Source organism: Daldinia childiae (genome assembly GCF_008694065.1).
Source record: "Daldinia childiae strain JS-1345 chromosome Unknown Scaffold3, whole genome shotgun sequence".
NCBI lineage: Eukaryota > Fungi > Ascomycota > Sordariomycetes > Xylariales > Hypoxylaceae > Daldinia > Daldinia childiae.
This window is the reverse complement of record NW_022984644.1, coordinates 5,627,409-5,649,773: the sequence shown is the minus strand read 5'-3', so window position 1 is coordinate 5,649,773 and position 22,365 is coordinate 5,627,409. Positions and strand designations below refer to the sequence as shown.

Sequence of the window (22,365 nt, the reverse complement as noted above, 5' to 3'; positions counted from 1 at the left end):
AAACCTGTGTTATTGAAATCGTTATCGATATCATTGGACTAGAGATATGTACAAAATACATTTGGAAATCTGGGGTACTGCGGGGCTCTAATGCCCCTCTAAAATTCTATTATGTATGCAATTGCGACGTTTGCCCCGCGAACTTTTCAAACTTCGATGTTGGATAGGGAAATTTTATGATAACTGCGGCCAAAGATGACGAGCAGAATAGGGGAGTTTGGCTCAGATGTCAATGGGTCGGTACAAGGTAAGAATAAACTTATTTATTTAGAACTACATATTTATATAATTTCTGCTTACATTTAAATCATTAGGTATTCTTGAAGTATGGCATGACCACCGACCCGCGATACTCTTTGCGACAACTGGTATTTTAACAGTACTTTGGTTATACATAGAGCTACGACAAAAGCCAAAGATCCCTACCGATACTTTCAAGTTTGATCAACAGACTACAAAACCTACCACAGGCGAAGATACTAAAGTTCTAGAAGAAAAGGTTAACTTGCCGAGAGAAAAGGCGAAAGAACCTACGACCGGACCGCGACGTATCAAAGGCGAGCTACGAAGAACGGATACCGCGCGCAAGGGCGAAGAGTCTAAAACACCAGTACAAACACTCGTATTCTACTCGTCCTTGACTGGAAGCACGGAGAGGACTGCCAATGGGATTGCCCAGACTCTCGGAACCTTGTTGAGAGAGAAGGTTGACGGCTCCGAGAGGTCTTTCTTAGATCCTCTTGTCTTAGATTTAGCCGAAGTGGATTACGACGAATATTTCATCAGTCCACCGAAATCAGCAGACAGCAATACACCCATAGATTACTTCTATCTCTTTTTGGTACCTAGCTACAATATCGATTCCATCAACGACAATTTGCTTGAGCATCTAACAGAAACGCATCATGACTTCAGAATCGATACCGCACCACTATCTGGTCTACTTGGCTATTCTGTCTTCGGTCTAGGTGACAGAGAGGGATGGCCGACCGAAGAAGAAGGGTTTTGCTTTCAAGCTAAGGAGGTTGATAAATGGATGGCTAGGCTTACGAGTCGTAAGAGGGCCTATCCCTTAGGAATGGCAGATACGAAACGAGATCTTAAAGAAAGACTTAGCGAATGGACCGATGGTGTGGTAGACATCTTGAAACACGTCGCCCGCACGGGATCTTTGGGAGAGGGGGTACCTGGTAGCGGAAATGATGTGGAAAGCGAAGACGAATACGGCTCTGGGGATGATGATGGAGAAGTCGAAATCGACCAGACAGTAGCGATAAAGAAATTGAAAAAGGGGCGTTCGGGAAACATTGACGATGTCGAGGACCTCGGGAGGATCATGAAGACTTCTCGAACCGATCCAGAAGTCTCCAACAACTCTACACCAATCGCCGTGGACTTCACTACATACAACAAGCCAAAATCGAAGAGGCCACCCCAAACTGTCAAGGAGATGGTACCTAAGAACTCGCCTACGTATGCCTCTTTGACTAAGCAGGGTTATTCCATCGTAGGTTCGCACTCAGGAGTCAAGATCTGCAGATGGACCAAGTCGGCACTACGCGGACGCGGCTCTTGCTATAAATTTTCTTTCTATGGAATCGCGTCGCATCAGTGCATGGAGACTACGCCGTCGCTATCATGCTCCAACAAGTGCGTTTTCTGCTGGCGCCACGGGACGAATCCCGTTGGGACTACCTGGCGCTGGGTTGTCGACCCGCCTGAGATGATCTTCGACGGTGTCAAAGCCGGGCACTACAAGAAAATCAAAATGTTACGCGGTGTCCCCGGTGTCAGGGCTGAGAGGTTCGCCGAAGCAATGCGCATACGGCACTGCGCGCTAAGCCTGGTTGGCGAACCCATTTTCTACCCGCACATCAATGAATTTCTAGCATTACTACACGGCGAGCGCATCTCCTCATTCCTCGTTTGCAATGCCCAACACCCAGAGCAGCTCGCGGCCCTCAAGGCTGTCACTCAGTTATACGTGTCCATCGATGCTAGCAACAAGGAGTCTCTGCGCAAGATCGATCGGCCGTTACACCGAGACTTTTGGGAGCGCTTCCAGCGCTGCCTCGATATCTTGCGCGAGAAACGCTTCCGTCAGCGTACCGTGTTCCGGCTGACCCTCGTCAAGGGGTTCAACGTCGAGGACGAGGTCGAGGGCTATGCGGACCTTGTTGAGAAGGGCTTGCCCTGCTTCGTTGAGATCAAGGGTGTTACATACTGTGGCACCTCTAGCAGCGCCGGCGCGGGTCTGAGTATGGCCAATGTACCCTTCTATGCTGAGGTCACCGAGTTCGTCACCGCTCTCGATAAGAAACTCCGCGAGCGCGGGTTAGGGTACGGCATCGCGGCTGAGCATGCGCATAGCTGCTGCGTACTCATCGCTAGCGAGCGTTTTAGGGTAGATGGGAAATGGCATACTAGGATTGACTATCAGCGCTTCTTTGAGCTACTCGAGGAGAGGGGCGCAGATGGCGACTGGATGCCGGAAGAGTATATGGGACCCGAGACGCCCGAGTGGGCTACCTGGGGTAATGGCGGTTTCGACCCACGGGATGTGAGAGTCGATCGCAAGGGTAGGAAGATCGAAGTCTCTTAACCCTTAACCTAGGGTAGATAGATATTTATCATCACAGTTGAAGTAGTACTTATTTATACACGGAGGCTTGAGCAATCGCATAATAGAAAGAATCATGATCCATAATTTGTCTATACCGGCCACCAGACATTATCATGAAAATGTACAACGTAGCCACCCTTATTCTAAAGCGGAATAACCGGCAGCCTACGACCAGCAGCCACCCAGCCGGCCGCGCCGGATCATATATCATACAAGGTATCCATGTGTGTTTGCGTGCGTATTTATTTGTGTATAGAGAGTATCTGGGTCGTCATTTTTTAATCCGATGCTCAAGGCTTTCTCGTAGACAGACGGTATTTTACTATTTTTAAAATCAACCTCATCTGCTGCAAAAAGCGAAACCGGGCCATTTTTCCAAATATATATTTGAAGGTGATGGGGAGTGGAGGGCTAGAGCGCTGAAGCCTAGAGACGGAATACTAGTCCAGACCGGCGCTGGGCAGATCGGAGAGGTTGATGCCGCCGCCTAGGTCGAGGTTCTTGTCGTATGCGATCATTTCGGCTAGGACGTCGAGGACACGCTGGTGGGAGGGTTAGCAGGGTGCTCGTAGTTCGTGGCTCAGTGCGGGGTGTGCGCTCGTATAAGTCATATCTTCTTACCTTGTCGACAGTCTTGTCGTAGATGGAAATTAGGTCACCGGGAGTCGGGTATACCTTGAGAGCCTTGTAGAAAGCTAGCGCAGCTTCTAGTGTGTTTGATGCTATTATAGGTTCGTAATGGGTTAGCACTCTTTGTCCTTGAAATAGCTTCCGTCAAGCTTTCTCGACATAGCAATGTAGATTGAGGTTATATGCGATGCGCATGTGACTTACGGTCGGCAGCGAGTAATTCACCCTTCTGGACATGGTCCATGAAGAACTGTTCCTTCTCATTGACACCAGTGGGGAAGCCCTCTTCTGTGGCTTGATCAATGACCCTCTGAATATCTTTGCGCTTCTGCTTAGTCTGCAATACAGCCTCTTCCTTCTCTGCGCGCGCTTGTCGTCGTTCTTCCCGTCGCAAGTTTCGTCGGAAGTTGGGGTCCGCACGACGTTGGTAGTCGAAGTAGATCGCATAGGCTATTGGACATTATTAGTTGTGAGCCCAAAGAGAAAAAGTAGCTTGTAAAGGTCTATAACTAATCGGCGATGAAAAGATATAAATTAGTATGTAAATATTTACCTAGGAGGCCTGTCGCGGCCGTGGCGGCGGATATCGTTAATGCGGTACCCGTTTGGACCATTTTGATAGATGTGACGATTTGAGGTTTGGGAAACAAGTTTGGAGGGGGGGGCACCAATTAGCTCGACTGGTGGGTGATGATAGGAACCAAATAGTATTAATAGAAAAATAGACCAACGAGTTAACTAATTTCCTCCTATATAATTATGCGACGCAAATAATTGAAGCTTGGTAGAGTTGCTTCGAAGGAAAGGTCGTTGAAGTGCAATGACTTAAAGCTGGGGACTTTTAAAAGTAAAGCAGCCTCTTCCGTAATTTTTTTCAATGCACTTTGTATTCCGTACCTAACTTCGATACCGTGACGTGCAATCGCGGTTCAGCCTCGGATCCTTGTTATCGAGTACTGCGCTAATCATTAACAAGGGTTAGTGCAATCCCGCTATCAAATATATCCGGCCGATTAGATATGTCACATAATTGCATATAGTTGCATATGCTATTAGGTTAGGTACCTATGAAGCAATTGAATGAATGTCTGTGCTCAGCCTCAGCCGCGTCCGCACCCCTCGAACTTCAACTTCTTACAAGAATGTTTTAATGTTTTAAGAATAACTTCAACTCATCACATTTGTCGCTTTATCCCTCATTTCAAGCTGGTCCTTGATGGATCGCTAGTTACTGCATTGAATGATATATGTAATACCTATTAACGCCGAATGATTCCTATCTAATTACGTTACTACCTTCATTTCCTCCCTCCCTATTCGATTTTGACCTAAGCGCTCATCATGTCTGAAGAAAGGAGTAAGATCTCGCTCCGCAGCGGTCCTAAGAGGAAAGGTCGACCTACTATCAGCGCGCCTCGTCAAATCTCAGATCCTATTCCAAATGATGGCGGCGTTCCAGTTCCTCGTAGTACTGGAGGGAGAGTTGGGACTAACAATCCACCGCCACCCCGACAGCGACAACCTCCCGCAACTGGTGGAAAAGTAGGCCGAAATGCTCCTATATTCTAGCATTGTTCTACTTACTAATTATGATCTTCAGACTGGCGACCTTGTCAAGCGACGATATTCAACCCGGTTTAATAATCTCCCCAGTGATTTCGACCCAAGTGCTCCTCCAGTTCCTTCTATGCCCGCCTTCGATATTTCCAAATACGATCAGCAGGCATCGCGGCCTCGGCCACCCCCGTCGCGTGATGGTCCGGGTGCGGGTTTATCTAGGGGCGTACCTCCAACTGTAGACCCGAAGGCACTAAGAGACCCGAGACTCGTCCCCGATCAATATGTCGCCAATATCCTTAGCGAGGCTACTGAAGATGAGATCAGGGACTACGAGACTGACTTGCGCAAGTTAAAAGCCAGGGCAGCAGCGGATTTACAGCAAAGTGTCTATCAAAACCGGGCACAGTTCATAAAGATTAGCAAGGAAGCGGAAAAACTGAAGTCGGAAATGCGCACCTTGCGCAATTTATTTAAAGAGTTGGCTACAAATACGAATGCGCTCAGAGCTGCATCTAACAACCACGGCACTCCTATGAATGGAGAATTCTCGACTGGTTTAAGTAAGAAAGATAGACGCAGCTCGGTGGCGGATAGAACAGTCCTTTGGAATACTCAAATGCAAGTTCTCTACAAGAATGTCGAGGGTTCTCAGAAGTTCCTACCCAATTCGATGGGGAGGCATGTTATCCAAGATGCCGGACCTTGGATCGAGCTCGACAATGCGACGTACAAATCAAGGCGGTCTATGCAAATATTCCTCCTCAACGATCACCTTCTTGTCGCTTCGCGGAAAAAACGTAAGACGGACAACCCGAACGACACACGTGGCCCAGCGACTAAGTTAGTTGCGGATCGCTGTTGGCCGCTTCTGGATGTCGAGATTGTTGACATGGCAGCAACCACGGAGTCGTTCAGCGGCAGGAATAAACTAGCGGATGCCATCATGGTTCGAGGCGTCGGCCAGGAATCGTTCATCTACAGAACAGAAAAGCAAGAAGATCCCGAGAAATCGGCCTTAATATTAAACATTCGAAAAGCGGTTGAGGAATTACGAAAGAACCTACAGTCCGAGATGGAAGCGAATAATAAGGCTAAAGAGACTATCAATTACTTCGCTTCCCGCGATCCAGGTTTACTACAGAAAACGGAGTTACTTGAGACGCTCTCTGACATTAAGGACATGCTAATCGAGGTGGATGGGAAACAGCAAAATCTCCGTTGGGTAGAGGGTCAGATGGACGAGCTTGACATCGACATCGCCCTCCAGAAGTTTGATCTAGCCGTCGATCGCGTTGAGAAGATGCAGAAGCTTGCTCGTGGGTTAAAGAACAATATTATTGCACAAGACTTTATCGACTTCAAAATCGAGGAGAGGTGCACAAAACTAGCTGGTCTGATTATACGAGAGGTTGTCGACTCGCATAGCCAACCGCTTAAAACGAAACGTAATGTCGAATGGCTTAATAGGCTAGGATTCGAGGATCGCGCCCGAGATGCATATCTTAAGGCTCGTGGTGACTTAATTCAGAAGCGTTCAAGGTAGGTCTCTAGAAGGGACTGAAGAAGTCTTTCATATACTAACTCGACATAGACAATGCATCTTCCAAGGCGATCTCCACCTCTACATCTGGCAGATTTCATTCGTCTATTTCAGCATAATCAAAAATACCGTAGGCTGCTTCCAAAGCTGCTTCCCCCAGACGATGATGAGCGCCTGTGTGAAATGGGCCAAGGAGGTAGTGGATGCTTTTAACGTAATTCTAGCTAGGCAGTTGAGCAGCACGGAGAGGGATGGTGCCGTATGGAAACAGTGTATGGAGAGAGCCAAAATCCATGCCGAAATGCTCTCGGAAGTGCAGTTGGACTTTGGAGATCTAGTGGGCAGAGAACCCCAAGGCGCGAAAGCTAACAGTCCTGTTGGACTTGGGCTGGCATAGGCCCTGGATGTATTACTACCTAGATGAAGTAACTTTGCGCTTGGTCTCGGTCTTAAAGGCAACTCCCGCGCATTTTGAACATAGTTAATCCCGATCGATCTTCTAGTACCTATTATTGAATGCGATCTATACATATATACATATTTATATACATATACATAAATTAGAAACAATTCATTTGATAGGGAGAGTTTGACAGTAAGTGAGCTATTAGATGCTTGACTAGTAGGTAACCTAGGTAGATAATTAGATTATTGCGGCCTTATAAGACTACCTATAAATATAGGGCATATAGGGGGCGTAAGGGGGGGGTTTGAGGGGTGGGGTGAGAAAAGAGCCGCAATTTAAGTGGCAACTGACGTACGGAAGTCGCCTTCAAAAGTTATGTCCATACTAAACACCTGTCAGCCTTGGCCATAGCTGTTAAATAGCTGTTAAGCAGCTTGATCTATTTGGCACTTAAAAATTATAAAATATATTGGAATTTACCATTTTTTATATAAATAATTATATAATTAAATATATTTTATAAAATATAGCTTTTAAATATATCGTAAATATAAAAGCTTAAATCTATTTCGGTATAAATTTTAATATTATAGCTTATATATTTAAAGTTAAATAAATAGATAAAATTAAGGTATAAAAAGGAGTATATTTGGTATTACGGCTGATAGTTGTTGCTAAGACTTGCCAAGCTAATAAGGGCTAACCTATGGATAAAACTTTTGAAGGCGACTTCCGTACATTCAAGTACACAATGCGGAGGTACGTAGTACATTGTAATTACCCTTGTAGCCCTTGTAAGCCCTTGAATTAAGGTACTTTTTTTGTACCTAACATCCCTTTGTAAGGTCCAACTGGACGGTCTTCTACTTATTCTACTATTCATCAAACAGGGAAAATTCCTACTTTCGTAATCGCCTGTGACAACTCCCACAATACACAATACATACCCCCTTCAATCCCACTTGACACGCGACAGGATACTTCAAGAACGACTATTAAACTTCCAAAAAGAAGTATTGAGCGAGTTTACCATTAATAACTCTTTGTGTATTTTTTTTCTTCTTCTTCTTCTTATCCTCTTTCTCCTGCGACGATACCCTTCCAAACCCCACTCCAAATCATACACATCAACCAAGAGGCGCTACGTTCCCGTTACCGGTGCCTTAAACGTCATCCCGAGTCAACTGTCCCCTTGACTCTCTATCGATTCAACGATCTCACTCGGGCCTCTCGAAAGAACCCGCGATCTTATCGCCAGATAATACGGATAGAATACCCCTGGTTACCATCGTGCGACTTGACTTTGGGCCCCTCCGTTTATCAACATGGATACCAATATGGAAGATGTCGGGCGAGTACCTGCTGAATTGGCACCGATGCCCCCTTCAGAGCCCACGACAATCCCCACTCTAGATGGTTGGATCGAGGGCCTGATGAACTGCAAACAGCTTGCAGAATCTGAGGTCCAGAGACTCTGTGAGAAGGTGAGCCATCGCATATCATTTGCAGCTGTGTCATGTCTCACCATAAAATACCATACTAATATCGTTATGTTCTAGGCGAGGGAGGTCCTGCAGGACGAGTCTAATGTTCAGCCGGTGGTATGTTGCTCTGTATTCTGTGTTAACCTACTTCTGCTCACTTCTGTGTAGAAATGCCCGGTGACGGTCTGTGGTGACATCCACGGTCAATTTCATGATTTGATGGAACTATTCAAGATTGGCGGTCCCAACCCCGATACCAACTACCTATTCATGGGTACGTTATTCAATAACCGGTCGAGAGTTATGGGGAATATGGTTATTAATTATTAGTATAGGTGACTACGTCGATCGAGGATACTACTCCGTCGAGACGGTAACGTTACTAGTTGCCCTTAAGATCCGATACCCTCAGCGCATTACCATCCTACGCGGTAACCACGAGTCCCGCCAGATCACCCAAGTGTATGGTTTCTACGACGAGTGCCTTCGGAAATACGGTAACGCCAACGTTTGGAAATTCTTTACCGATCTTTTCGACTACCTTCCTTTGACTGCCCTTATCGACAACCAAATCTTCTGTCTTCACGGTGGTCTCTCGCCTAGTATTGATACCCTTGATAATATTAGAGCGCTTGACCGAATCCAAGAAGTTCCGCATGAGGGTCCTATGTGCGACCTGCTTTGGTCTGACCCGGATGACCGATGCGGCTGGGGTATTAGCCCTCGCGGTGCCGGTTATACCTTTGGGCAGGATATTTCAGAGGCATTCAATCATAACAACGGTTTGACTTTGATCGCCCGAGCCCACCAACTGGTTATGGAAGGATATAATTGGTCGCAAGATAGAAATGTGGTAACCATCTTTTCTGGTGAGTCGTTATAATATCGCGCTTAGAGGGGCAGTCTACTAATTATTCTTAGCACCTAACTACTGCTATCGATGTGGTAACCAAGCAGCCATCATGGAAATTGACGAACATCTGAAGTATACCTTGTAAGTGGTCTATACTAAAGCCCGACGAGATGTTGGAGCTTCGACTTGAAAATAAAATATATGCTTACCATTTCGTACAGCTTACAGTTTGACCCGTGCCCACGGGCTGGCGAGCCGATGGTTTCTCGACGTAAGCTTCACAGGCCATTTTATTTCCCTAGTGACATCAAGACTAACTTCAACTTATAGGCACACCAGACTACTTCCTCTAAGCGTCCAACAAATCTTAGTGCCACGCATTGGACAAGCGTGGGTACAAGGTTTGAAGGTGTCCGGGAGTTACGTTGAGCCTAGATCGCTATACCCCTGCCATGCCGAAAGTCAGAAGGTAACGTACGAATGTGCCGGCGCCACAAGTAGCATCTTCCAGTATGTAAGCCGTCAACAACCTCGAGTGCGAGCGGTCTTAACTAGGCCGGTGCCGATGTGGTTGGTATAGCGAAGGAAGGGATCTGACGCGAGACTATGGCGTCCCTAGTTACGATACCACATTTGGAGCCCATTTTTGGTGGGCAAAAGCATTATGAGCAGCCCACTGCAGAGTAGCTACCCAAACATTGTATTTCATGAATGAAGAAAAGAGAAGACTTTGGGTTCGATTGTGAGATGAGCTCGCTTTATTAGGACGTGACTTTTTTTTTTGAAGTTAATAAGAATTAACTAGATACAATAACTAGAGAAGTAACAGAAGTAATTATAACTAGTTAATGATTAAACCCTTATAAGTATCCCAAGTGGGAATTAAATCTCCTTTATAGAAACCAACTGCTCAAGTATAATGATTAAATATCGTATTGTTGAGTAGTAGTATACATATGCACACAACTTCTAATTCATCTTTATGCAATAACATATCCTCCACCAGTATTTCCCTCATTATAGCAGCTCCTTGACGCCGATGATATTGGTAACCAAACAATGCTTCTCTCGCTCCCAGTATACAATATCTTCTTTCCTGTCTTTCCCCGCAACTTCTTCCCACCTCCAGCAATTCATTCAGTCGGCAGAATACCCTTACAGAGTCCTCGCCCGCATCGATGGCTGACCAGTAGTATAACTTCGACTACTACCGCTCCTAATACTCATCTCGCTACTATTCCTCCTCTCGCTACTCCCAGCACTCATAGATATAGCTATAGCTATATCCCTACTTCCACTTTCGCTATTTCCGTCGCTGCCACCGACACTATTACTTCTAATACTACTACTGCTGCTACTACTGCTACTGCTGCTGTTTCCACTACCACTATAACGACTGCGACTACTATTCCCACCCACACTTTTCAACGACACGCTCCGCGACCCCCGTCTAGACGACGCCCTCTCGAAACCCCAATTATCCAGCGCCCACGGCGCCAATAACGTCGCGCTCAGCAGCTCTAGATCTAGATCTAGCGCGGGCAGGATCGGCGGGCCGAGATGTGCGGGAGCCGGGGCCCGCAGCCGAGACGTCGATCTCCCTTCCTCTGACTCGTCCCCGTTTCCGACTAGGGGCTCTGTGCCGCAGTCGGGCCCGTACGCGTCCGCTTCGCTGTTGATGCGCATGCGCAGCATGACGGCGCGGCGGCCGCGGGTGCGGGTGCGGGTGCGGAGCGCGGGTCTGCGCGGCTGGGGTTGGGGTTGGGGTTGGTGTGGGAATAGGAGGGGGAGGGGTATAGGGGAGAGGGAGTGCTGTTTCCGCTCGAAGCTGCTGCTCGTGTGCACGGCTGTGTTGGACGAGTCGGTGTGGTAGGCGGATCCGGTGGCGCCGATGTTGCGGTATGACTGCGAGGACGATGGGGATGGCGTTGTGGACTGGGGAGGAGGGGTGGGAGTAGGTGGTGATGGAGTGGGAGTGGGGGTTGGGGTCGTTGGGATCAGGGGCGATCGTATCGTGGCTGTGTGTCTGCTGGCCCCCATGATGGGCAGCTTGCCGACGAGGTTGCTGTTGGAGGTGGAGTGCATAGATGGGATGATGGGGGAATAGTCTCCGGGACCCTGAGCGCCGTCGGGTACGATAAAGCGCCGGTCAAAACGAGCTAGTAGGTATGCGGTAGATACAACGAGGTCGGTGACGAAGTTGAAGCCGTAGTAGCAGGCTCGGCTGTGGAACCAAGCCGGTTTAGAACCAGGACGACCGTCGAAGTTGACTCCTACCCGAAACGCGGCGCCCAAGGTGGCCACGAGCGATGCGAATACTAGCAGTCCGACCTTAGCACGCCATCGACCTGCACCGAACTTCTCAACGCGGCGGAAGCGGAAACGTCTCGCGTGCTGTGCTGCTGCTGCTAGTCCAACAACAGGCACGGGCAGGAAAGCCAAGAAGGCCAGATACGAGCCGGCAAAAAGCTGGACAGCACGGTCGGCGTGGAGGGCACGAGGGTCCAGGGTGAAGAAGCTGTGAATAGTAGCGACGATAGCCATGACGAGGCAGCACATGACACAAGCGATGAGAAACCAGACGAAGCCGCAGGTGCCGCGGTGCCAGCCGAGCCGGGGGTGATAGGCGCGGAGGACACGCTGAGCGAAGAACAAGTTGATGATGAAGATGAGCACGGAGCCGCACTGGGTCATGACGCTGGCGGCGATGACGGCGTCGACGGTCTTGGGGTACGAGGCCCAGATCATGCGGGCGACGAGCGAGATGCTGCGGAGAAGACACAGCGCGAATAACATGCCTGAGAAGACGAACTTGAGGTTGCGCTGCTTGTTGATGCGTAGGATGGCCATGTGCGCTGCTGCCGAGAGGAGGAATAGTAGCAGGAGGACGACGGCGATGGGGTCGTCTACTGCGGGGGTGGGCTCGCCGCCTACGATGGCCATGGTTAATGGGTACGGCGGGCCCTTGGGCTTGGATAGCTGGAGTTGGGGATGTTTGTTAGCTTAGGAGTGGCATTTTCTTTCGCCCATGACAACATACTTGACTTGCTCCAGACCCGTTCCCATGGGGAGCCGGAGCTGTCCAGTTCCCGGACGCAGCAGCAGCAGCAGCATTATTATCTCTCCTAAACATTGCGAAGCGGCGATGTCCTCCTCAGTCCCGAGGACACGGCCTTGAGAATTTAGGTACAGGACCAACCAACCAGCTAGTTATTATTATTATATCTCGACTGGATATGGGATATGGGATATGGGATATGGGGATTCGGTCCTCTCTTATGGGCCCAACCACTAAATAGAGAGAGATGCCGGAGATTAGTGGTCGTAGGGGGGCGTTACATTTGTATCGCGGAGCGTCGAGATATCATTATCATGGTGAGGAAAGACTAAGAAAGGGGGGGAAAAAAGAAAAGAAAGAAAATAGGTGTAAGTCAAGAGAACTCAGTTAGGCGGTTCTAAAGGAGCAAACAAGAAGAAGAAGTGCGAGATACGCGTATCCCGTAATCGGGATTGCGACCTTATGTATATCAGGTTTTCCCTGCGAACCAACCCTCCACGTACGATACGATGCTACAGACCCTCCGTTGCTTCTTCTTCTTCTTCTTCTTCTCCTGGAAACCTAGACTGGGCTATGGGTATGCGCCACAACGTGCGGCCTTGTAGCGTTTGGATCTGGAGTCTATCGTGCTAGAGACGGGAATAGGGGGGAGGGGGGAGGGGGAAGGGAGGGGAGGGGAGTTTGCAAGAATAATAAAAAACAATATAACAATATAACAATAACAATAGCAAGCCTAATCCCGATCTCGTGTCTTCCCCCTCCCCCCTCTCCCCCTTTACCCCTCCCGAGTTAATTGTAGCAGCAGCCAGGTCCGAGATAGAGTTTCTATTCCTAAACGTGTGGCCGTGCGTTAGGTATTGGGTCTAATACGAAATAGGGTCGAGATCGAATGGTCATAGAAAAAAAAAATGGCTCGGCGCTGCTACTCGCTGGGTGGATGATGTTGTAACTTAATCTTGCCGCCGCGTTGTTGGATTTGCACAGCCCAAGTTTAGGAAAGCGTCTCTGATCTACGATGTTCCTTTTTTTTTTTCCTTTTTTCTTTCTAATGCATTTCAGATTCATGTCAAATTATATTGACATAATTAGGTAGTCTAAGTGAGAGTAACGATGGGCTGATATCTATTAGTTATGGAGTAGAAACATACCTATCTTCTCGGACCCGAGCCGTTGCTCGTAGAGGTCGTGACCATCATGGTTAATCGCGAGGAGGCACAGTTCAGCATATGACCGGCAACATTAAAGTTCATCAGCTGGAAATTGGGCCATGCTCTTATTATCGCAGCGAACCACCAATCCTCACAGACTACCTACTTACCAGGCCTTATAACACAACACAGCCCGTTCGTAACCCTTTAAGCCCGCTCTGGTTTCCAACGGGGATGATTCTCAAACAAGCTACTCGCGATCGACGCCAATAGGGCTGTTAATTTAACACACGCACGAACCGCTTGGCGGTAATCTACGGCGGCTCTAATGTATGAGGAATGTTATAAGGTTTTACCTCTTAGGGAGGGCCCGGTACGCCTTTCGCCCAGCTGGATATCGTCGTCGCTGTGCCGAGACTAGGAGTCTGGTGGTTGTGGTTAGGTATAAGACCGGTCGACTTCTGGAAATTTGGGGGGGGGGGGGGACTAAGACTAAGAGTGTTGACAATCCCAAGATACTGGAATAAAGCCAAGAGTGCTTGTGTCGTCTGCACGGGTGGTTGTTGTGGTATTTCTCTGGGTATTTATCGTACCCGATTCTATAAGTTAAGTAGTTTGCTTTGATCTTGGGATACGTATTTCGTTGTACCGAGTCTTATGTTGATATTATATATAATTTATAAATACAGGAAGAGACAGTCGTGGTTTCTATGTATTCCGTTCATTAAACTGCTTGGCTTACATAAATATCCTTGTGTAGTATACCACAATGTTTATGATATGTTTCGTACTTCTTAACACCAGACCTAATTATTCCTATACATCAATATATTATTTATTGGTCATTTGGAACCTTGCAGTTACAAATGTGACGATGTTATGGTTAAGACATTTCCAATACTATACGATTACGAAGAAAGAGGCAAAGGAGGTGCTCACGTGATGTCGATAAATCATCCAGATATATATATTTATACCTACCTATATATCAATATAAATATATCTATTAAAGTCTTTTAAAACATTCTTTAAATAGTGTATCTTAACTCTATAAGTATCCAAGTGCGCTTTGGCCGTTCTAAGATAATGTCAAGGTATCAAAACTCAAGTGGCCGACCAAGCTCCCACCTAGGTATATAAATATCAACAAGACATCATTCTTTCACATACGACCATAGGATCTGGAAAACTCGGGATCCCGTCCGCTCTCCCATAGATAAGCCAGATACCGCTGGACTAGTAGTTGGGTCGGTGACGACCAGCGAATCCCCAGTGTTGTATGTTTTTTTTTTCTTTTCGTTTTCTTTTTGCTAGTGTTTTTTTAGCGTCTTAAGTTGATGATATAAGTGGAGTGTTAGGGCTCCCTAAGAGACATTTGGGATAGGGAATTCTTTTAGTACGTGTGGCTACTTGCTTCCAAGCTAGTTGGCTTTCGAGTTTTATCCCGTGATATGTATGGAATGTGTGTCTATGTCCGGCTGGCACCCGAGGACATCGGTAGTGAAATTTAAGATTTACCTAGCTACTTTAATAGGATCCAAAAGGTAAATAAATAGTCTATAGGGAGATATTAGCAGTAAGAAGGTATCAGTTTGTGTATGAAGATGGTCCTGAACAAGGTGTTGGTAATGATTATTATAAATGTTTCTCGTACCTACTAGAAAACCACATCCATACCTATCAAGTTTTATACAGCAGTTAAATGGGAACTCTTCTCTTAGCTGAGGTAGATGACGCAAGTTGATTATAGGTGATACAATCTTGGTTCATACGAGAATAGGTATTCACTATGTGTAAGTCCCGTATAATTTATACCCCGTCGAAACGACATCAGCACACATATCAGTCAGTCTCATAATATCTAGTTGGTCTTAACCCTAGAATATAAGCATTACGAAATACCCCCCTTATATCCTACGCAAAATAATATAATTTGCTCCTGTGTCAGGATATTGATGATACCTAGGTGATCGATGTCATACACAGAGTGAATGTCAAGGATAGGTAGGCTAAGTAATAAATGTATTGATCTAGTAACGCCTGGCTTCTACTCTATTATAGTAGATATACCCCTGTAAATACCCTGATATCCTGCCCCTGTTGCTATTGCCCAATGTCTGTTGATTATTGCTGTTTCGGTGAGGCCTTGCTCTCCCTCTGATTATCATAACTTATGTAAAAACTTTTGTCGCTGCCGCTATGCTGTGCCGGTAAAGGTAGCGCGACAACTTTATTGTATAGTGATGAAAATGTCAATGCTGAAAATTATGATGGTTGTAATAAGAAATCTCAAGTGACCAACCAAGCCTGGTCATATACCATGAATAGTAGAATGTGTCGTGTAGTAGGTGATATGCGTCTCCTAGCTCAACCGTTTCCGAGTCGAAATAAAGGAGCGAGTATATCTCTACGGCAGCTCGCAAGGATCACCGCCCCATAGTATTTCAATAAGACGTATAAAGATGCGCTGCTCTGGCGACAGGTTCTCGACGATGTATTCCGTCTCTTTCCCCGCCTTTAATTCCTGCAGCATCTGTTCAGCGCGACTAGCCTGGGCTCGATGAGAGCCGAAGCGGATCTCGAGTCTTCTCTGACCGCGCCACATCATTTCCTCGACCCCGTCGATTTCGAAGTCTATCTCCGACCGGAACAGCGGCTCTAGAACCTCCATGCTGACTACGTGAGGCGAGCCCCAGACGACGAGGACCCGGCTGCGGGCGGACGGCGGCCGCGGCGCTGTTCGGATCCGGTTCATCCGCACCTCTGGCTGCAGGCCTCCGATGGTTATCTTGCCGTCTTCGATAAGCTCGAGGAAGTTGTCGGTTGCTCGACGATCCCAGAAGGTGATCTTGGCTGCGGACGTGGTGAAGTCCTTGTTGGGAGGGCTGATGTGGGCGAAGAATATCTTGCCAACTCGTCTTATAGGCGCGAGCAACTGCTGGATGGTACAATCTGCTGGGAGGTTGGACACCCATACTGAGGTACTCTGGGACTCATCGATGTTCGCGCTTCGGTTAAGGGGGTTTCGAGGGTCTCCCCCATGATTTCCCTTATGAGGTCGGCTACGATTGGAAGACATGATGAATGTATTGGTTGCATAGATCCTGTAGAAGATTTAGCGTGATGATGATAAGAGACGGGTTATAGGGAAATATAAGTCTGAGGTAGTGTAGATGGAATTACAAGAATATATCGTGATTTGTTTTTGATTATATGCTGGATGTATGCTGGGTAATGTCTTTCGTAGTGAATTGTTTCCAAGCGGTGCTCGAAGGTTAGTTTTCGATACAAAGCAAGTGACTGGGTTAAAGGAGAGTAGCCTAGATATATATACTATTCGAATAGATCGAATAGAGTTAACAAGTAAAAAGGTCTGTGTTTAGACTGGACTAGTTGTGTAAAGCTTTAAATGCACGAGTATTGCTATACGATGGAAATAACTTAAACCATTCGTAATAGACAATAATTTGTAGGTTATCAACACTATATCTACGCTATGATGCTGGGTATACATATCATTAAAGTATAATACACGTATCTTTAGTTGATGATGACAGTGCGTCGACTGCGGTAGAGGCGGTATACTTTGCTAGTTCTGTGCTGGGTCTTTCTGGGAAACTTCCTTGCAGTCGTAAAGATAATTAGAGGCGATTTGACTTAAGCAAGGGCCTAATTTGTAAAACGATTGCTGCTAGGGATTTTTCTTATGACTATAATTTACGTTGTGTATTATACGCCGAGTATACCGTTGGTGGCAACAGTATTTCTATACTAACAATATATAAACAAAAACATCAATGCGTAAAGTAACTTCACTAAAAATAAGAGCAATATGCTAATCAAGGATATACATAATATTAAGACCGTGTCTGACCTAACTCCTTTAACATTTCGAGAGTTAGGAAGACGGGATGGTAGTAATCTAATAAACAAAATCTAGGAACCACACATATTTCTAGTTACTGGATCATCTTACCTTATTCTATAAAGCGTATTTATACTCAAGGACATGTTCAATGCGTTGTGTTTAGATATCTAAGAAGCTTTAATATAAACTTACCCAGTATAATCATCCGAGTATGTATCTAGGTACCACTCCCCCCTTTTCCACCACATGTGGCTAGTATACAGATAATGAGGCTTAGCCACGTGGCTGGTATAGATGACGACAACCCCTGAAGAAATCCTCCCCCCCTGTCGACGCTAACAGACGCAAGCTGCAACAACACACGCCCCGGAAGCTCTTCCTATCAAAGGCAATGACCGCCAACCTGGGAAAATAAGGGAAAAAAAAATAAAAATAAAAATAAACTAGCTCCAGCCTCCTGACGCAAAACCTACGACCACTCAAATTCCAATAAAACTTAACCTACCTAACCTAACCTACCTCTTATCGACAAAGCGTCTGCCTAGACGAAAACACGAAGCCATCTCCTTTCTTCTTCGAAAGCCCATCTCGCGCGTTCTTTATTAAAAAAACAATAACAACACAAGCGAGCACTAACACCACCAATTCAATCAATAATCTATCACCGATACTACTATCCTACCTCCTCAAATCGCAAACATGGATTTCTCCGACTCATTGTATGCATAGTCTACACTCTACATACACTACTACGCCTCCCCCCCACGTTCCTGTCCCGCCCAAGAAAATATACGGATGCGCTAGCTAACACGGACTTTCCCCCCCCCTTTTTAGTCGAATCGTCAACCTCGCGGTGGGCGTGATTATGGTACTGGGCGGAATATCGCAATTCTTCCTCGGCTTGTAAGTAGCTCCTCATCCATCCCCTCAACCCACCCTCCTCCATATGTACCTAGGTATGCTAACCTCCCCAGCCAATCCATCATAATCGGCGCCTACGTCCTGATCTTCGGCTTAGCCGTCGCCCTCCTCGAATTCCAGATCCCCCCGCAAGTCTCGCGCTACGCCTCGTTTATGTTCTCCTTCATCGGCCGCGGCATCTTCTACGTCTTTGTCGGCTCCATCCTCTTGAACAACGGCGTCTTACGTATCATCGCTGGTTCTATCGTCGGTATCGTCGGTCTTGGTTATATCGCCCTCGAGTTCGTCCCCTCTGTTGAGCCCCCTGCCAACATGCGCGAGGCCGATGCTGGTTGGGGTGCCGAGCAGGTATAATAAATAGATGCCCATGATCCCTAGCATTTCCGCCTTCTCGCCTGGTCCGGCAAGGGATGAATGTTACCCTCTAACCCCAAGGCGTCCATCTTGCCAATTTCTGGGTGGAGGTTGATCACGTAGAATTTGAAATAAGGAATTCTATTGGAATGAAAATGTTAAGAAAGTTAACTCGTTCGGTAAAGGGGGATGGCTAGGCTGGTAGTGATAACCTATATGTACGAATAATGGCGGGGAATGAGTTCTGTCATGAACAATCAAGTCATGTGTTATGCGAGACTGGATATTTACCTGGTAGGAGATGATTAGTGAGAACGGGGTAAACACGGTAAACACAGTAAACCACTATTCTTCCTATACGTCTTGGTATTTATTGCGTTGGTGGAATATTATTTATGAAGCTCGTGATTTACGCCTTGATCCCCTTAAACTACCTAAGATACTTTGGTTGAAGTAATCCCCTACCCGGCCCTATCCTTTCCGTTCCATACCTCCTTCTATAATTTGCTGTGCGGGATACCATTAAAATCAGTTGGATTGCTCATGCCATGGGAATATTGTAACCATGCTCCACAATTCATCATATCATGCCTCCTATCCCTCGCATGTATTTTGCGAGCTAACGATACGCCGAGTACATATGCTATGCTGCCGAAAAGCAAAGGTCGCTCATGAAAAACTCGACCCTATGACGCCCCGTAGTGTTTGACTCGTCCTTTTGCGTTTTCGCTTTGTTCCCTTATATTAACTCCTGTGGCTCCTGGTCGTAGTTTTGGTCATCAAAATAAAAATCAACGCAAATTTAGAGAGCAGACAATTTCCCCTACTTCTGCAGTGCGGCCATCTCACGTTCTTTTGCCGCGAGCATCTGACGTATCCGTTCAGCTTCCTGTTGAAGTGCTGCTAGTCTATCAGCCTTCGATTTCTCATCCTCGGCTGTGCTTTCTCTAGATTGGATCGCGGGCAATACGTTCGACATCATCCCTTGCGGACTAGGACTTGGTGCTGACATGACTGTAGTAGCCGGCGATCGAAGACGCAGTGCCTCAGCGGGGTTGTCGGTTAGGCAAAAGTTGGGATTTAATTCCGACGCCGGGTTAAGAAGAGACTTGATAGAAGATAACCTTTTGGAGTTATCATATCCGGGTTCGCTCGGTGCATATTCCGAATCAGTTCCCGAGAAGGAGCGTTTCCTCGACGGCGAAAGGAACGACGCGGGGGATAGAGATGACTGACGATCACTCAATGCCGCAAGTGATTTCAGCGGGGCTAAACGATTGTCGTCGGTGAGAGAATCCCGAATATCGAAATTATGAGGTGCATTAGTAGTGTGATACGCTGTGAGATCGTTCGAGGATATCGGAGCCGACGCGGGACCGGACCGGACCGGATCAGGGAGTAATGTGAGTGGATGTTCGGTCTTTCGACGTAAACCGAGATTAATAGACCCGTCCTCGTTGACGCTGCCACGCTCCATCTCGAGTTCGGTATACTGGCTCTGCTGTTCAATAGAATCAATCGCCATTGCATCCTCCGACCCGCTGTCCATTTGATTCGCCGGTATTACACGCTTTCTCCTCTTAATAACCGATTTCTTCATAGTAACCGGCCGGTGAACTCCGTGAAGTTTGTAATATAACCCTACTACGATTAGCCAACACTGATTGTACAAGTCAAAGTATACACATACCGCAGGCATTGCATATGGTATGACCCGATTCATCACGACGCCACAACGGAGTTATTGTAGTACCACAATTTTGGCAGGCTATTACCACCGTCGTATTCTGAGCCGCGGCTTGCTGCGCATTTATATCTATCGGAGTCGGCCCATCGTCTGGAGGCGGCCCGCTTGAATTTCCAGATGCCCGATTTTGGTTCTGGAGCTGAGCACTCTTCGCTACTCGGTTATTATACGCCGGGCAGCCGCTACACCCCTCTGCGCCGCCGGTACCATTGCATCGCCCCCCACCTGGACACGATCCATTAGGCATTTGATCCGCAGCGACGTATGTAGCCCCGGGAATATTTGCGGAGTTGCCTTGAGAACATGAGCTAGGAGAAGTCTTCTCGGGTGTCCTTTTCGGAGCAGTAGATACTGTCGACGGCGGCCGCTTTAGATTCGTTGGGCGCGACGAATTGCGCGCCTTCAGATAAAGTCCACATGCATTGCAGATTGTAGCACCCTGGGGCGAACGCCTCCATAATGGCGTTCTCGTAGTACCACAATTACTAGAATAGAGTTAAAACCGAACTGGAAACTCACCGAGAAATTGATCAACTTACCTGCACACCTGTCCGCTCTGGTTAGATGTAGAATTTGATTTCGTAGTTGCCCAGTTCTCTTGATGCACAGGATCAAATGGAGAAGGACTTTTTGAGTTGACTCGCTCGGATCCCTGTATCGACGGGCTGGGTGCTTCCGAGAAGTCACTCTGACTTTGAGCCGCAGGACTCCTCGAACCAACAGAGGAGGCGATTCGAATAGACATGGTTTCGGACGGTTGAGTACTCTCTCTAGAAACGATGGGTCGATTAGGGAGTGCCGTTCTGGTAGAGTTTGGTTCTGACTTGGCCAGTTTTGCGTATGAGTAAGGGGCCACTTCCATCATAATCCTCCGTCGTTGAATCCTTTAGAAATTCGTCTGACTGTGAAAGCTGCGGCGATCGTCGCTTCGGTTTCTTCCTTTGTTCTATGATAACATGGGAATCCGGGCTCGAACAAAAAAAAAGAGGAGACAATTCAGAGGGGCAGTTGATGGGATACCGATATTCGACCTCGACAGCAAGAACTGTAAATGTTCAAAGTATCAACAGTTTAATGAAGACTGTTGTAAACCGACTAACAACTTTAGACCAATGAACCGTTACAAGTGCCACTATATCGTGACGGGCTCATGTTACTTGCTAGCTCGAACAGTGGCGGATCAGCAGTCAGTGACAAGATCTCTGTTGCTCTAAACCAGGCTGCATGGGGATGTAAGTAAAGGGATATGTGTTGATGGGCTCGACCGCAATTGACTGCGAAGCTAGGTGGTCAGAGACGGGACTATGGGGACCTCGGATGCAAGGGGCGATGTTCCTAGAGGCTCGTGGGGATTTCTAGTAGGTCTGGATCAAGACAAGTGAAGTGCGTTAGGCGCTGGAGGGTGGAGAGATCAAGGTTCGACCTAAGAGTATGGTCTCGTCCTTTTTTTTTCTTGCTTATGGAATAGGGCATGCCCAGATCACGAGGACGAAACCCGTGTACGCAGCCTGGCAGCGCAGGTTGTGTGCTTAGGTTAGGTTGGTAAGTTAAGAGGTGTGTTTGGTAATGGTATGGTATGGTATGTGGTATGTGGTATGTATGTATGTATGTTACGGAGTAACTGCAGGGCTTCTTCCTTGTATCTGTAGTAGTATGTAGTATCTGTACCGTGCAATCTGTACCGCATGCATCACCCTCACCCTCGTTGACAAGAGCCTACAACTCTGCCACGTCGGGATTGGACCCTGTATCGTGTATCGTGTACCGTGTACCGTGGAGATAAGATCGGAAAAATCAGATGAAGGTGTAAGACAACGACCCAACGTTGTTGATGGAGTGCTCGCCTTAGTCCGAGATAAATCTCGGAGATTCGAGGAAAGATAATCTTGATCTGATTGAGGCGGTGGATGGGGGGGGGTTTTAGGAATGCCACATGGAAGGGTTATGGAAGGGGGGGGGGGGGGGGGGGAGAGAGGTAGGAACTGCGCAAGTTAGCATTCAGCAGTCAGCAGTCAGCAGTTAGCACGTAGTTAACTTGGCCTAATAACTTTAGCAAGTTTAGTACTTTAATAGCCTAGGAAAGAGCCCTGTATTTGCCTATCGTAATTGCTAAAATTGTTAATACACCTGTTAATACAATGTACCTGACGCACCTGCATCGAGTAGGGAGGTT

At 47.1% G+C, this 22,365-nt stretch overlaps 8 protein-coding genes across 8 annotated transcripts; 4 read left to right on the top strand and 4 right to left on the bottom strand.

Moving 5' to 3' along the window:
- Positions 1-195: 195 nt before the first annotated feature.
- On the top strand, positions 196-2,602 carry GL218_04250 (S-adenosyl-L-methionine-dependent tRNA 4-demethylwyosine synthase; the record flags this gene model as incomplete). Its single annotated transcript, XM_033580842.1, has 2 exons — positions 196-247; positions 315-2,602. 2 exons carry the CDS (start codon positions 196-198, stop codon positions 2,600-2,602), a joined length of 2,340 nt encoding a protein of 779 aa, XP_033436922.1.
- A 461-nt stretch (positions 2,603-3,063) lies between these two features.
- Positions 3,064-3,867, bottom strand: GL218_04249 (Mitochondrial import receptor subunit tom20; the record flags this gene model as incomplete). Its single annotated transcript, XM_033580841.1, has 4 exons — positions 3,064-3,165; positions 3,245-3,345; positions 3,458-3,703; positions 3,807-3,867. 4 exons carry the CDS (start codon positions 3,865-3,867, stop codon positions 3,064-3,066), a joined length of 510 nt encoding a protein of 169 aa, XP_033436522.1.
- A 727-nt stretch (positions 3,868-4,594) lies between these two features.
- Positions 4,595-6,750, top strand: GL218_04248 (Exocyst complex component exo84; the record flags this gene model as incomplete). The annotated part of the gene is made up of 3 exons (XM_033580840.1): positions 4,595-4,795; positions 4,854-6,352; positions 6,405-6,750. The coding sequence occupies 3 exons, from the start codon at positions 4,595-4,597 to the stop codon at positions 6,748-6,750; spliced, it is 2,046 nt and encodes a 681-aa protein (XP_033436521.1).
- Positions 6,751-8,084: 1,334 nt separating this feature from the next.
- Positions 8,085-9,449, top strand: GL218_04247 (Serine/threonine-protein phosphatase PP2A catalytic subunit; the record flags this gene model as incomplete). The annotated part of the gene is made up of 7 exons (XM_033580839.1): positions 8,085-8,243; positions 8,319-8,360; positions 8,412-8,517; positions 8,579-9,112; positions 9,165-9,237; positions 9,318-9,367; positions 9,427-9,449. The coding sequence occupies 7 exons, from the start codon at positions 8,085-8,087 to the stop codon at positions 9,447-9,449; spliced, it is 987 nt and encodes a 328-aa protein (XP_033436514.1).
- A 1,124-nt stretch (positions 9,450-10,573) lies between these two features.
- Positions 10,574-12,229, bottom strand: GL218_04246 (uncharacterized protein; the record flags this gene model as incomplete). Its single annotated transcript, XM_033580838.1, has 3 exons — positions 10,574-10,703; positions 10,757-12,075; positions 12,137-12,229. 3 exons carry the CDS (start codon positions 12,227-12,229, stop codon positions 10,574-10,576), a joined length of 1,542 nt encoding a protein of 513 aa, XP_033436513.1.
- A 3,480-nt stretch (positions 12,230-15,709) lies between these two features.
- Positions 15,710-16,381, bottom strand: GL218_04245 (uncharacterized protein; the record flags this gene model as incomplete). The annotated part of the gene is made up of 1 exon (XM_033580837.1): positions 15,710-16,381. The coding sequence occupies one exon, from the start codon at positions 16,379-16,381 to the stop codon at positions 15,710-15,712; it is 672 nt and encodes a 223-aa protein (XP_033436516.1).
- A 1,488-nt stretch (positions 16,382-17,869) lies between these two features.
- GL218_04244 (Golgi apparatus membrane protein tvp15) lies at positions 17,870-18,445 on the top strand (the record flags this gene model as incomplete). The annotated part of the gene is made up of 3 exons (XM_033580836.1): positions 17,870-17,889; positions 18,005-18,073; positions 18,145-18,445. The coding sequence occupies 3 exons, from the start codon at positions 17,870-17,872 to the stop codon at positions 18,443-18,445; spliced, it is 390 nt and encodes a 129-aa protein (XP_033436515.1).
- Positions 18,446-19,268: 823 nt separating this feature from the next.
- Positions 19,269-21,057, bottom strand: GL218_04243 (Suppressor of ferric uptake 1; the record flags this gene model as incomplete). Its single annotated transcript, XM_033580835.1, has 3 exons — positions 19,269-20,086; positions 20,136-20,677; positions 20,732-21,057. 3 exons carry the CDS (start codon positions 21,055-21,057, stop codon positions 19,269-19,271), a joined length of 1,686 nt encoding a protein of 561 aa, XP_033436518.1.
- Positions 21,058-22,365: the final 1,308 nt, after the last annotated feature.